Genomic DNA, 14,641 nt, shown 5'->3' with positions numbered 1-14,641 from the left:
GCCGGAGCCCACTGGGACGGGGCCCGGGGTAGGATCGGGGGCGCGCCTCGCCCGGCAAGGGACGCGTGGCCGTGGGGCCGGGAGACACGTGGGGCGCTGACAGCGGCGCCGGCTGTCCTGGGTGGGGCGACCCAGGGCCGGGGAGGCGGCCTGCGTGGGGCGACCGCGGCGGGGTGGGGGGGCGGGAACAGGGTGCGGGGCGCACCGGTGAGGCCTGGGGTCCGCCTCTCACCGCCCCCCGCAGGGGCGCAGTTCCCTGCTGGGAAGTGGGAACCGTATGGGACGGAGAGCGAGTCAGTGCCACGAGGCCTAGAAGCCAGGACAGATGGAGCCAGGACAGATGGAGCCAGGAGTCGGCCGGATGGGCGCTGAGAGCGCTGAGGAGTTGGGGCGGACGAAAGCTCGCGTTTTCCCTTCAACCTTGGGCCTAGGCGAGAGAGCTTCCCCCGCTGCAATGCCTGTTATCGAAAGGGTAATTACGTTTTAAATGTCCACGGACCCGAACAGTCCCGAAGGAATCCCAGGATGCATTGCAGCTCTGCCACCGGGCCGAAACTGTTGGCTGTCAATAGATCCTTAGCATTTTGTAAGATTGTGAAGTTAATAGAGTGTCCCAAAGTTAGAGTTCTATACTTAACATTAAATTGTGTAGGAAATGACGTTGATCTGTGTGCCCTTTTTCTGAAGTGGGACTTGGATTCTTCCCCTTAGTTGATGACACGTTTAGAATTTTTATTGCGTTAAAAATCGTTTGCCTCATTCAGGTTGCTTGGTGTATGTAACTCATTCTCTGTGTTCTTGTGTCAGGAGTTAGTCTGTTCAGACACCCGAGCATTTGTTAAAACTTCTTAGGAGTCATATGCAGTTTTGACCATGGCTAGTCGAGTGACTTTCTGTGACTTCAAGTGAAGTTTTCAAAAATCTCACTGTAGTTAGGCTGCTTAAGTGATAGCATGCTTTCAGGTACTGATTTTATTTTGTAGGAATGTCAAATGAGTGAACTTGATTCCTCTCTGAAGTTCTTTGTTGCCCTATTTCTTGGATAGGTAGACATTGTAAAAGTGCTCTAGGAGTTTAGTTTCTTCAGAAACTTTGCCTGCAGTTCTCTCTCTTGAGGCAAAAAGAGAGTTTGGGGAAATGCTTTTGGGCACACAGTTGGATTTAGTTATTTTATTGACTGGTATTTCTTTTACTTGTGTGAAGCTCTTGATGTTTTCCCTTTAAACAGAAGCTTAGCTTTGCTTACTACTTTGGTCTACATAAACTTCTTCACTTACCATCTCCTAAAAGTGCCTAGTTCCCCAAACCTTATCATGCAGGTTGCTCTTATCTGGCCATTTTCTTTTTTGACCCTCCCTTGTAAATCTGGAGTTACTAGTGTCACTGTGACTAGACCTGGGATTCCATTTCCAGCCTATGTAGCCATCAGCGAGTCAAGGGATGGCAGTCATTAGAGCAGTGGTCTGGAAGGGTGGTCATTCTTGAATGAGTAGGCATTGCCTCTTATGAAGGACTGTCTTTTCTCTTCCTGATACTTATTTGCTGATTTGAAGTTTTACTCTTAATCCTTTCCTCTGTGACACTGCCGGAAGTTGGAGATGTAGAATGTGTAGGGGAGTGGTTGTCCCTACCTTAGGGATCCCTACATTATGGTCAGTTTTTTCTTTTTTCTTTTTTTTTTTAATCAGAAACCCAATTTGGTGTTACTCTTACTAGCTGTTTCTACAAAATGCCAGTTAATATTTAAAAAACAACTCATCCATCCTCTGTGGGATGTCTATTTGGAAAAGAATGGATGGTCCAGAGTTAATGTGGCACTATTGGATTGCATGTTCCAGCATAAATTCAGGCCCATAGATTATACCAGCATAAGAGCAAAGAACTATGTTTGGAAGAAGCAGGGAAGACATTGAAATGGCACTTAGGTTGAAATTTGTGAAGGGGAAGCCCATAAAGTGTGCAAGTATTTTTTTGTGAGGAAATCAACTGTAGGGCTAGCATGTTGTTAAGTCAGAGCTTCTGTTAAATGTTCTTCTGTTGTTAAGTCATAGCTAAAACTGGTGGTGGATGTGTTTTTAAACTGGATACCAGGAGAGCTCTTGAAGGAGTCTAGAGGCAGAGCTCTATCACTAACGACTTTATTTAGTTATTTATGACTGCACTGGGTCTTCTTTCCTGTGCGCTGGCCTCCTCTTGTTGCGGAGCAGGGCCTGTAGGCCCGCAGGCTCAGTAGCTGTGGTGCAAAGACTTACTTGCTCCACCTCTTGTGGGGTCTTCCTGGACCAGGGTTTGAACCCAGGTCCCCTGCATTGGCAGGCAGATTCTTAAGCACAGGACCACCAGGGAAGCCCTAGAATCAACAGCTTTTAAAATGTACATGTGTAGGATGAGTATCGGTCATTCTCCTGAAAGAAGGCTAGTTTTTTCTTTTTCTTTCTTCCTTTTTTCTTTTCCCCCAGTGGTACTTGGAGCAACCAGTAAGGGGAGATGCTTTTGCATAAAAAGTCATCCACTTTCACTGGCAGGCTGCTAGTTAATCTTTATATCCAGCTATAGGATATCCTGAGTCACAGCTTGGGATTCAGTGTTGACCTTGGATCTCTGAAAATTTTTAACATAAGTTTCCAAAGAAATGATTAAGTAGAACCCATGTAAGTGTAATTACATGTAATTCATTTAAGTACAGTTCTCTCCAGATCCAAGTAAAATGGCTAAGTAATGGTCATTTAGAGTCCTTTAGATGAATGAAAATGTAGACAAGTGCTGTGTGTGCCAGAACAAACATTTTCTATAATTGAATGTACTTATTTTCAGTTCCAATTTGCACCAAGTTCAGGCTTTTTTATTGTTAAATGAGAAACAAGTTCAGCAGTGTTCATCAGGATTGGTTGATGTCTTGGTCTGTTTGGGCTGCTATAACAAAATACTGTAGACTTGGTAGCTTGTAAACAACAGAAGTTTATTGCCCACAGTCTGGAGCCTGGAAGTCTGAAACCAGGGTGCCAGCCTGGTTGGGTGAGGGCTCTCTTTCCTCTTCTGGATAACAGACTCCTGACTGACTGCTTTCTGTGTCCTCCCAGGGCTGAAGAGGCAAGGGAGTTCTCTGGGGGCCTCTTTTATAAAGGCACTAATCCCATTCATGAAGGCTGTGCCCTCATGGTCTAAGGCCACCCAAAGACTCCACCTAATACCATTACTTAGGGCATTAGGATTTCAACATACGAATTTGGGGAGGAACACAAAACAGGCCATAGAACTTGGCCAGAGCTTCTAAAGTAATGGTATAGAGTTCTATCATCCCTCTCGCATTGCCTCTCAAAACTGCCATTGTGAAATGGACATGGAGTAAAAACAGCAGTCCTCAGTAAATCCTTGTTGTTGTTTAGTCATTAAGTCATGTCCAACTCTTTGCGACCCTGTGGACTGTAGCCTGCCAGGCTCCTCTGTCCATGGAATTTCCCAGGCAAGGATACTGGAGTGGGTTGCCATTTCTTTCTCCAGGGAATCCAAGAATAAATCCATGTCCTCTGCACTGGCAGGTGGATTCTTTACTGGTGATCCACCAGGGAAGCCAGTTAGTCCTTAGAAGGGGTTTAAGTCACTTGGTGGATGCTGTTATTTACTGAAATTTCCCAAAGGTGACTGACCTCTTCTGGGCCACCAGAGTAGAGAAGATACAGACTCAAAGTAATAGTCGTTTTGTCCTGAAGGGCTCTTACACTTTTTTGTGTTAAAGAATACCAGTTGACTGACACTTAAGTATAAAGAGATGGTAGATATGGTTGCCCCTTTGTTTTCCTTGTAATTGTTCTGCAGTAACAATTGTAATAGAAAGGACTTTTCAGATGAGACAGTGAATGGAATAAGTGGGCTGAAGAGATCAGAAAAAGTATTGTTCCTGGAGTATTATTTCTTTTCCTACTGCGTCATGCTGATTATTAGAGATCATTCCATTGTGGCTCTCGTTTCATGATTTTACATGTGGAGTGGCTCAGATATGGGGGTTCAGGGAACAAGTGAGGGCATCCACTAGGGCTGCACCATGTTGAGCAGCTGTTTCAACTGTTAGAAACTTTGTTTGGGAATAAATTTGATTTTTTATTTATTTGGTCACGTTGCTGCTTGTTGGATCTTAGTTCCCCCTGATGTGGAAGCATGGAGTCCTGACCACTGCACTGCTAGGGAATTCCCATGGGAATTTTAGAGCAGGTTTTATTCACTGCCTTTTTTTTTTGCTTTTGTTTATTTTTCACTTTTTTTCTGGAATTGTACCGCATGAAAAGATGATGAAGACATCATGCCGTGTTGGGAAATATTGTAGAGAACACATTTTGAGCCTTGTTTTGTTTGCTGGGAGGAAATGTCTTAAAGTGTTAAAATAGTGCTGTCTTTCTAATTGGAGAGGAAGGAATGAAAAAGAGATTTGATCATCTTTCCTGGTGAGTTAGCTGTGTCGGAATGGAATTTTTCGAGATGTGAATCTCTGGTTTTGCTCAGGTATGTGTATGGCAGTTAATGAACAGACATTGCCTGCCTGCAGAAGGCAGGATGCTGTGCTAGGCACTCAAAGTGATACCACCAAGATGGTAAGTGATTCTCAAGGAGTCCAGAAAGGGATCAGATACCCAGTCTACTCAATTGGAAGACGCTTCATGGTAAGAGGGCCATACACAGAGTGCAGAGAGAGGGCTTTCAAAGCTGGGAAGCACCACAGGTCCCCTTATATAAATAATTTCACTTGTGTCACCCTAATCATAAAACCACAGATCTGTTTTCTACTAAGTGTCCTCTGTGACTATCCGAGGTACAGTTAACATAAAATTCACCTTTCTTGTATTTCTGTACTTCAAGTTTCCTAGGAATTTGCTAGAGTACCAGTCATCTTTACTTGTAAGTAAGTGTTAGTCGCTCAGTCATGTCCGACTCTTTTCGACCCCATTGACTGCCAGCCTCCTCCATCCATGGGGTTTTCCAGGCAAGAATACTGGAGTGGGTTGCCAGTTCCTTCTCCAGGGGATCTTCCAGACCCAGGGATCAATCCCGCGTCTCCGGTATTCAGGCAAACGCTGTACCATGTGAGTTACCAGGAGAGCACACTTCTAAGTAAAGACTTGTTTATTTTTTATTAAACATGGGTGAGTTACTTTGATTCTGGCTCCTTATTTAGAATTTTATCATTTGAATTCACAGTTCTTAAAATTTTGAGAGAAGCCAGATTTTGGCTACTTGTTGTTCTGAGGTCCTCATAATCCTTTTTTAGCTGTCAGTTGATGGTTCATACCGAAACTTCTTAAGAGTTTTATTCCTGCTTTTGGTAGATTTTAATGAAGTGTGGCTGGGCTACAGATGTGTTGTTGGTTTTTTCATAAATGACTTTGTTCTAAGGAAAGGTTAGGTGTTACATTACTACTCCAAGTTAAACCAATCCCCATCATACTCTCCTTCCTAGGTGAGAGGAACACTTAGCAAGGATTTTTTGAGCTAGCCTTGTCTGAGAGTGGTCAAACCTAATTCCAGACCATATTCTAAGTAACTGTATTCCTCTTCACTTGAAATAAAAAAAGCATACCTTAGCAAACTACTGTGTATAAAATAACCTACAAGGATATATTGTACAGCATAGAGAATTCAGCCAGTGTTTTATAATAATTCTAGAGTATAACCTTTAAAAATTGGAATCACACACAAAAAATTTTGAGTCACTGTGTTGTACATCCAAAACTTATACAATATTGTGTATCAGCTATCGCTCAATTTGTTTTAAAAAGTACATACCTTAGAATGTCATCAGGTTGCCTGTTTTTGTAGAACTCCAGTAGGAGTTCTTATAGTACTACTAAGCAGTCTGTGCCCATCTCCTTTGTGGTGTTTGGTTTCACGTGGATGGTATTCTGTTATCTTTGTACTTTTTTGTGGTATCTGAAATTTAATATCTTCTTCTTTTTGCAGCAGATAGTATATAAATTATAAAGACTATCCTTTAGCATTGTTTGAAAAATAGAGTAGAACTTAAGTTATTCTACAGAAAAGCTGTATCAGGTTGCTGTTGCTTTAGTGACTGAGTAAATAGGTTCTTTAGAGTGTTAGGACCAGAGATGACCTGGCAGTAATAATAAGAGATGCTGAGTGAATGCCTAAGGTCACTCACAGACTTAAAGACACAGTTGAGTCTAGAATCCAAATTTGCCAGTTGCTAATTTAGTGCTTTCCACCACACCATGCTGTTTAATAATGGCAAAAAAAGGGAGCATGCCCAGAGCTAATTACTACAAATGGATCTTCTGAGAGAGAGGCCCTGGAATTTGCCTTTCTTACATTTCATCCTTAAAAGTTTCTATAATCATTATGGGACATTGAAATGCTTATTATAATAATAAATTTATTGAGCAGTTACCACTCGGTTAAAATGCCCTTCACAACAACCTCTTGGGGTATAGATACTGATGGCCTATTTTTACAGATAAGAAAATTAAGTTTCAGAGAAGCTAAATAAATAGGGGATGTGACATCCATGAATAAACGGAGGAGTTGGGATTGGAACCTAGATCTGATTCCCAAGCTTATCCTACCAATAGTAACTCCTTGCAATTGGAAGTTACACCGTCTGTTGGCTGAGACACTGTTTGAGACACGGGGCTTATGAGTGTGTGCGCCACGGCACTGCCTCCATGTTCTTTCTCAGCAGTAGCTGGGTACACATCATGAGTAGGCAATGCTCTAAGTTTTAGAATTTTATTATTTTAGTTTTTGGCTGTGCTGGGTCTTTGTTGCTGTGCAGGCTTTTCTCTAGTTGTGAGTGGAGGCTACTCCCTAGTTGCGGTTCAGGCTTCTGATTGCAGTGGCTTCTCGGTGGCTCACGAGCTTCAGCAGTTGCAGCAAATAGGCTCAGTAGTTGTGGAATGCATGGGCTTAGTTCCCAAGACCAGCGAGCAAACCTGTGTCTCCTGCATTGGCAGGCAAATTCTTTACCACTGAGCCACCAGTGAAGCCCGCAATGCTCTAATTTAAAGTAACATTTTGAAATTATTTAAAACATTTTAGGAAATGATGTAAAATAAACAGCTGTGATCACCACTATCTGTAACATTGTGCCTTTTTTATTTTTAGAGGGTTAGGTAGTTAAAGCAAAACCATGGGCTCTTGTACATGTTCTGCAGGCTTTTCTTTCTGATGGCTGCCTTTACTATTTTCCAGTGTTGTCTGGGAGAAAATGCCTCAGCTTTTGTGAGACCATGTGGGCACCTGTGTGCCAGGGAATTTTAGTTCCTTACTCAAACTGTTTTTAACATCTCTTGGATATTGTTTCTCTAACTCCTTTAGAAAATTGGCACATATGAAATTGTTCTGAACCCTACTGCTGAAGTTAATTCAATAAAAATTAAGTGTGTATTTATTCTATACAGTATACTGTGCCTACCTGTGGAGACAACATAGAGGAAAAAGTCTCCATGTTTCAGAAAACCAGTCATTCTAGAAGTCCATAATCTCCTAAGGAATAAGAACTAAGCTGTGTATGTGTGTGGATCTATAATTGAAAGAGGGTCATATCTTAGAGGAGTCAAGAAGCCATCTTATTAGCCCTTCAGGTGGAGAGTGGTTGGAGAATAGGGCAAAGTGGAAAACCAGATAAGGCAAGTTCATAGGGCAACTGAAGTGACTCCTTCAGAGGAGCCAGAACTGCACATGTGGGTATTTAATTTTAAAACTAAAATCTAAAATTCAGTTCCTCAGTCACAGTAGCCACCTTTCAAGTGCTCAATAGCCACATGTGGTAGTGGCTATTATCACAGCACAGATATTTCTATCATTGTAGAAACTCAGAATCGTCACACTGTTTACCAGATCTGTGCAGTGTGGGACACTTGTTACTTCTGTGACAGCACTGAAGTTGTTTTTATTTTTCTTTAATGAACACACCATTTAGCTAACAGGAGTAAGATATTTTAGTTAAGATGGCATTATAAATAGCTGTTTTAGTATGTAAAGGGGATTAGAGACTGGTTTTATAGCTAAAGCAGTACAAATTTAACTTGCTGATTTATGAAATAGATGGATTAAGCACTTTTTGAGAATTGGTCATCATTTATGTTTAAAATATGTAGCTTAAATTAAAACATAGCTTTCATTACCTGCCACATGTATGGTCTTGACTAACTTGTGCTGTCCTTACTATATGCTGGCAAAATAGGAGTTGCCATGTTGAAGTCCTTTGATCCATGATTGTATCTTTAAATTTTTTGTATTAAAAAGAAATCTATATAACATAAAATTAACCATTTTAGAGTGAATAATTCATGGCATTTAAAACATTCTCAGTGTTGTAAAAACTGTCACCTCTGTCTAGTTCCAAAGCATTTTCGCCACCCCTTCCCATTTCCTTTTCCTTCCAGCTTCTGGTAACCACCAATCTGCTTTTTGCTCTCTGGATTTACCTATTCTGAATATTTCATGGAAGTGGAATGGTATAACATGGGACCTTTTGTGACTGGCTTATTTTACCATGATCATATTTAACTAGCAGTTTTAAGACCCAGATTATCATCTGTGTTAAAACACAGGCAGTATTGTTGTCTGGCTGTCTTTTGGTAAAATCATGTTTTAAAAATTGTAATAATTTCACCACAATTATTACTTTCTCCTTTTAACTTAAGGTGTGGCAGTTTTAATCACTTGTACACTCTGATAACGTTCCTACTTTATTAGAATTATTCCTTCGAATACTCAATAAGAATGTGTGTCTGAACATGGAGATACCATTGGAATATATGAAACCATAATGTCATTCCTTGGGAGGGTTTTCTTCTCTTTCACTGATAGGTATGAACTATGCAAGACTTGAGAAATCAAGTGCTAATAATCCTGTTTGCTAACCATGAACAAAGGACTTTGGGTCTAGTAGAATTCTAAGCCCAGGATTACTAGTAGCCAGTAAAATCTGGATGTGATGTGCATGGTGAATAAGACCAGAGTGAAATGAACAAGAAGGGCGTACATGAACGTGTAAAGCCTGGGTACACGATATTGAGAAGCTTAAATTTAAGGAACATCTTGTTATATGTGATTTTTCTGCTTTATTAATTCCAAAAACATCAGTTTGCAAATGTCCAGCATTACCAATAAGTTTATAACATCTTCTGAGGTCTGAATGCATATCATTAGGTGTATATTAAGCACTTGATTGCTTTTGGTACTTTGTCTCTAAGCTTCATAAACTTAAGACAAATATTCAATAAAAGTAAGACATCTTGAAAAATAAAACCATGAACAGATTTTGCATTATGCATCCATGGGGGTGAACTCATGACTGAGGTCACTGTCAGGAGAAGTGCCTTACAGCCTAACACATATGTTGTGTATTTGTAAGTTTAACAGTTGCTTCTAGAACTAGGTGGTCAGGTGTATGTACTATTTCATTTTATAAAGCTCAGTTGCAGTTTGGGTTATCTTACTAAGTGACAGGAGAGTCTACTATACCAGTTATCTTAGTCTTTTCCTGCCTTAGAATATATGTATATCATCATTTATTCAGTTCACTTTTTCTGAGTGATTTTCAACAGGGGCCATCTGAGGAAGGGCAGGATGGTACTTATATAACCTGAAAAAGCCTACTTGAGTCTGATACCATCTGAATGTTAGATGGTAGTTGTCTATTTCATAGGGTTTTCAGGGGAATTAGAAGAGACAGCAGTTAGCACATAAGGGCTCAGGAAAGGTTAACTGGAATTAGGGTAATTTGCCACCAACTCCCTCCCACCTCCAGCACTTGGGGAGTGTTTCTTAATCCCTGTCTAGACCATAATAGACTCAGTACGTTAGTTGATAGAATTGATACTCAGTCCATGTTAGGAGGTAGAGACTCATTTGTTGAATATCTAAGTGCCATGAGTTATTTGATAACAAATTATTTTTTCATTTAATCCTGTCTGGCAGATGGCATGTCATCTTCATCACTCCAGTGAAATAACTGTATCTGAAAACTAACAAATGACAAGCCAGGATTTCAAGCCAGGAATCAGCTCAGTTCTGTCCTTCTGCTACTACCCTGTGCCGCCTCTTCCATTCCTAGGGTGGCATATGAACTTGACTTCTTCTGAAAATTGAGTAATTTTTCCTTATCTTAACCTATAAGCTTTTCTTAATAGAAAAACCAAAAAAAAAAAAGAAAAACTAATCTATATTGTATCTGAAGTACAGTTCCTTTTACTTTGTGGACTGAGTTCAAAGGATTTTTCCCCCCCAGATCCTGTCAAAATACCCTGTTAATCACATAGGGTGGGGTCATCTTAGACTTTTTATTATTCCTCCCTGCCCCTGTCGGATCTTTGCTCCCTTTATCTTTGCACTGCTGAGCTCCTTCTCTGGTTGTGCCACTCGTTTGCTCTGATGGCACACTTTCTTGTAAGTGGTGGTGTTGGTCTTTCTGACTTGTATCTTTACCTCTCTGGTTCATTTGTGTACTACCATAGAATGATCTCCCTAAGTCACACTTGGCATGTCACTTCCTTCCTCAAAAAAAATCGGTTGCCCTCGACCTTTCAGGGACAGGAATTTCTTTCTTTCCTTCTTTTCTTTTTTTGGCCATGCAGTCTCGGTTCCCTGAGCAGAGACTGAACCCAGGGCTGTGGCAGTGAAAGCCTAATAGGCCACCAGGGAACTCTCAGGAATTAACTTTTTTCAGCACTTCATGTTGTTGGAGATTGGGCCCCAAGCTTTTTGTTGACTTACTTCCTGGGCACTGATTTTATGAGACTGATGTGCTGCCTACTGTGCTAAGGAGGCAGACTGGACACTGATTTAAATGTGAGTCTTGCAGGTTAAGAAGTCACTGTTCTTTATTGGTGTGGAGGATTCACGTGACTTCAGATTCTCTGATGTCTTTTTGCCTCTTGTAGATTCTTTAAAGCAAGAGTACTGAGGTATTGAAGTATTTAGTATAAAAAATTAATGTATGGACTGGGATATTAGTGTATATTTCACATACATCTCCTCCAGTGATGTCAAAAATTTGTCATGTGATAGTTATGGAAACTGGGTTATTGCTTGACCTTAGAATTCTAATACAGGACAAAACTAGCATCATTATAACCACTTTTTCTGAGATGATGTAAGGGCCTGGATGCATTCCAGAGACTATATACAATGCCCTTTTCATTTTATTGGTATCAAATAGAATTTATTTAAGGATCTTGATAACATGTATTATAGAATCTTAACAAAGACTAATCAGTACTTCTTGGGCTAGAGAATCTAGAGTAGTAATGTGTATTTGTTGAGTAAAATCTAATTTGGGCTGGGCTGCAGGTTACTTTTACAGTATCTGTAAAGGAAAAGTTTATGAAGTAGAGTCAGAATAAACATGCTTTTGTGAATACATTTCAATTACTGAAAATGTTTTAAAATTGGCTGTAGCTGGTAGATTTTTTTTAGGTTAAACAGATGTGTAATTTGAAAGCCTGGGTTAGTTGTCATTGTTCTGAATTATTGAGGTTTTTGTTTTGTTATTGAACTTCTGTTTTTCCTGTTTCTTAAAAGATAAGTAAAATGGATGTATAGGTCTCAATTTTTAATAGAGCTTATTTCTGTTAAACAGCACCTGTGGAATCTTCTCAAGAGGAACAGTCATTGTTGTGTGAAGGTAATTTTCTATGATGTGACTCTTTGAACAACTAATTGAGAAAGCATTAAATTGTCTGTGGTGTGTAAATCTAGATAGTGTTTTGTAAATATATATCTCAATTTCTTGTCTAGGTTCAAATTCAGCTGTTAGCATGGAACTTTCAGAACCTATTGGTAAGAAAATTTCTGACCATATTAATACAGTAATATGAAACTCTTTCAGTCTCTCAAGATTTAAGGTACAAATGTTTAAGTGTTATCATTATTATAATGCCTACATTTAAAACTACATTGACAACTGAGTCTTTGCCATTAGGATTTAGCAAGCAGAGCTAATGCAGCATTAACACTGCCATGATAAATTTAGTGATGGCAAATAAAAAGAATCAAGTGGAGGAAATGCTAAATCAGTTTGAATAGGTGTACTTAATTTACATTTGTGAAAATTTTCTTCCATTTTGTAACTTTCTTACCCTTAAGCGTTTCATATTCCCAAGGTGTTCAATAACATTGATACTGAAGTTTTACTACTTCCAAAGGAAAAACAGAAATCTAAATCTTTGCACTTTTTTGTATTCTGATTTTGAACTTCCCCTTTTCTGTCAGGACATCTTGATGCCAGAATAATTGGGCTGTTGGGAGTGTTAGATGTCCTATTCATATTTTGTTCGTCCTTATGAAGATGAAGCTCCATTAAAATAGTCTCTCCTAATCTGAGTCAGAGCTCTGATGTCACCTGTGAGGCCAGCTTGTCTGTGTGTATTACTAGATGTTAGGATATGGAACTGAATATGTTAAGTTCTGTTTGTTGTTTAAAAGCATCTGTGTTTTAATGTATAGATAGATGATAAACCTTTTTCAGAATACTAAACTAAAATGTTTTATTTCAGTAGAAAATGGGGAGACAGAGATGTCCCCAGAAGAATCATGGGAGAACAAAGAAGAAATAAGTGAAGCAGAGCCAGATGGTGGTTCTTTGGGAGATGGAAGGCCCGCAGAGGAAAGTGCCCAGGAAATGATGGAGGAGGAAGAGGAAATACCAAAACCTAAATCTGTGGCTGCGCCGCCAGGCGCTCCTAAGAAGGAACACGTAAATGTCGTATTCATTGGGCACGTAGGTGAGTTGCACTTGTAGCAATGATAAGAAATGACCAAAGTTACTGAATCCATCAGACAGAGAACATCTTATTTAGCTACTTGAAGTATTTAGTGAAACTGAACTAATCTAAAACGTCTTGATTTTTAACTCAATAGATTTTTTAGCTGGCAGAACATTGCCAGCAGTGTATTCTTGGAAGCTGTGGTGGCATGGTAGCTGGAAGAAAATAAGTATATTTGTATGTGATACATAATTGGTCTATAGGCCACTGGTGATGGCTCAGCCTGTTATGACATCTGTTAGTCAATATATTTTTTTAAAGTCTATTTTTTTGTGTGAAAAGAAAATAACAGAATTATGTACCCTGTTTTCTTTCCTTTCTCTTATCTCTGCCTTCTTTTGAATTTGATGATACACCATTCTGCTCTTTTTAGTAGCAAGAACTTTGAAATTTGTAAAGGAACACCTATATTGGCTAAAAGTGCAAAGCAGACTACCTAAATGTAGTTCAGGGGTCTTGGCTACTTTTGTTCTCCTTCTGAGGCTCCCCTTGGGTAATTCATATTATCAGTAAAGTAGTCCTAAGTTACTATAGAGCTGCAGGGGGGGTCTTAGATTCAAGGAGAGAAGGTAACTAACCGGAACTTCTGACCCAGATTCTATTCTTTGCAGTCGCTTTTGCAAGCTGTAATTAGGTATTTTAAATGGGCCTTTGGTTGTGTTCCTATATAGTCCTTGTGTTTTGGTTTGACTACACCTTTGATTTGCCTGTTGTTGATCATGTTGTTACTTTCAGATGCTGGCAAGTCAACCATTGGAGGACAAATAATGTAAGTATATTTTTTGTTAAATACCTTTTGTTATCACTGTAAGCCTCTCATGAAACCTTAATTAAATGTATTTCTAAAAGCTGTCTTTTAGATTTGTTAATAAAAAGTAATATAGAACCCTAGATTATAAGAAATTTTACTTTGTTTTAAATATAATTTTCTTGGGAATAATGAATCTGGGGGAACTGGTGTTTCCTTATTCATCAACTCCTTGAATATATGTGGATTTAATCAGAATGTCTGGCTAACATGCTTTTTTTTTCTTTTTTATCATAAATAGAAGGTATCTAGGTATGAAAATGCCATGGTTGATGTTTAGTGATGTGTTCTAGAATTGAAAAATATTTTAATTAAAATATCTTTTTAATCTCTCCTAAAGTAGACTCATTTCTTTAAGCTGTTATCTTAAAGGATAACGGAGGGTCTAGACGGCATATCTTCATTGTCTTGCTTTGTTAAGAAATCTTAATCAGTAAATTTGCTAGTTACTGCTGAAAATTTCTACAACAGATCCTAAAGCAGGCTATTATACAGGAATTCTTACCTAAGACTCTGTGGAAAGAAGTGGCAGGCCCATTTGATGTTGTGTTTTAGGAGAGTGTATATTTTTTGATTTAGATGACTATTGAGAATACCCAGAGACAGAAGCTTAGAAAAGGATTTGATTTGGATAGAGTCAAGGGAAGCAGTTAGGTATTACTAAGGAATTATTTTAAAATTACGATCTCATTTTGACTAGTATGTTTTAAATATTAAATAGTAAGACTTAATTGCTTGGCTAGCACTCAGAATTCCTTTCTTTTATGTTAGTATTTACATTTGCTGTTTAAAAAAAAAACAGTTATTTTGAAATAATTTTAGACTTATAGAAAGGTTCCAAAAACAGCAGTGGAATTGTTAGACAATTTTATTCAGGCTACCTTAATGTTAACATACTAAATAACCATTGTATAATCATCCCAACTAGCAAGTTATCACTGGTACAAACTAACTAACTAAACTATAGATCTCATTTGAATTTCACCAGTTTTTCAACCAGCATCATTTTTTCTGTTCTAGAATTCCACCTTACTCTTGGTTGTTATGTCTCTTTAGT

At 39.1% G+C, this 14,641-nt stretch overlaps 1 protein-coding gene across 3 annotated transcripts in view; it reads left to right on the top strand.

The window, feature by feature from the left end:
- Window positions 1–14,641, top strand: part of GSPT1 (G1 to S phase transition 1) — a 33,602-nt gene that overhangs the window by 875 nt on the left and 18,086 nt on the right. For 2 of the 3 annotated variants that reach the window (XM_015104083.4, XM_012104124.4), the window contains exons 2-5: window positions 11,591–11,635; window positions 11,749–11,790; window positions 12,507–12,734; window positions 13,512–13,545. In XM_015104083.4, the coding sequence (XP_014959569.1) occupies window positions 11,769–11,790; window positions 12,507–12,734; window positions 13,512–13,545 (284 nt within the window). In that variant the 5' untranslated portion in view covers window positions 11,591–11,635; window positions 11,749–11,768. The remainder of the gene's footprint in view (window positions 1–11,590; window positions 11,636–11,748; window positions 11,791–12,506; window positions 12,735–13,511; window positions 13,546–14,641) is intronic. The other variant, XM_004020777.5, reaches the window with a different exon arrangement.

The sequence above is a fragment of the Ovis aries genome, chromosome 24 (assembly GCF_016772045.2).
Source record: "Ovis aries strain OAR_USU_Benz2616 breed Rambouillet chromosome 24, ARS-UI_Ramb_v3.0, whole genome shotgun sequence".
NCBI classification, from domain to species: domain Eukaryota; kingdom Metazoa; phylum Chordata; class Mammalia; order Artiodactyla; family Bovidae; genus Ovis; species Ovis aries.
This window is presented reverse-complemented; position numbering and strand designations above follow the sequence as displayed.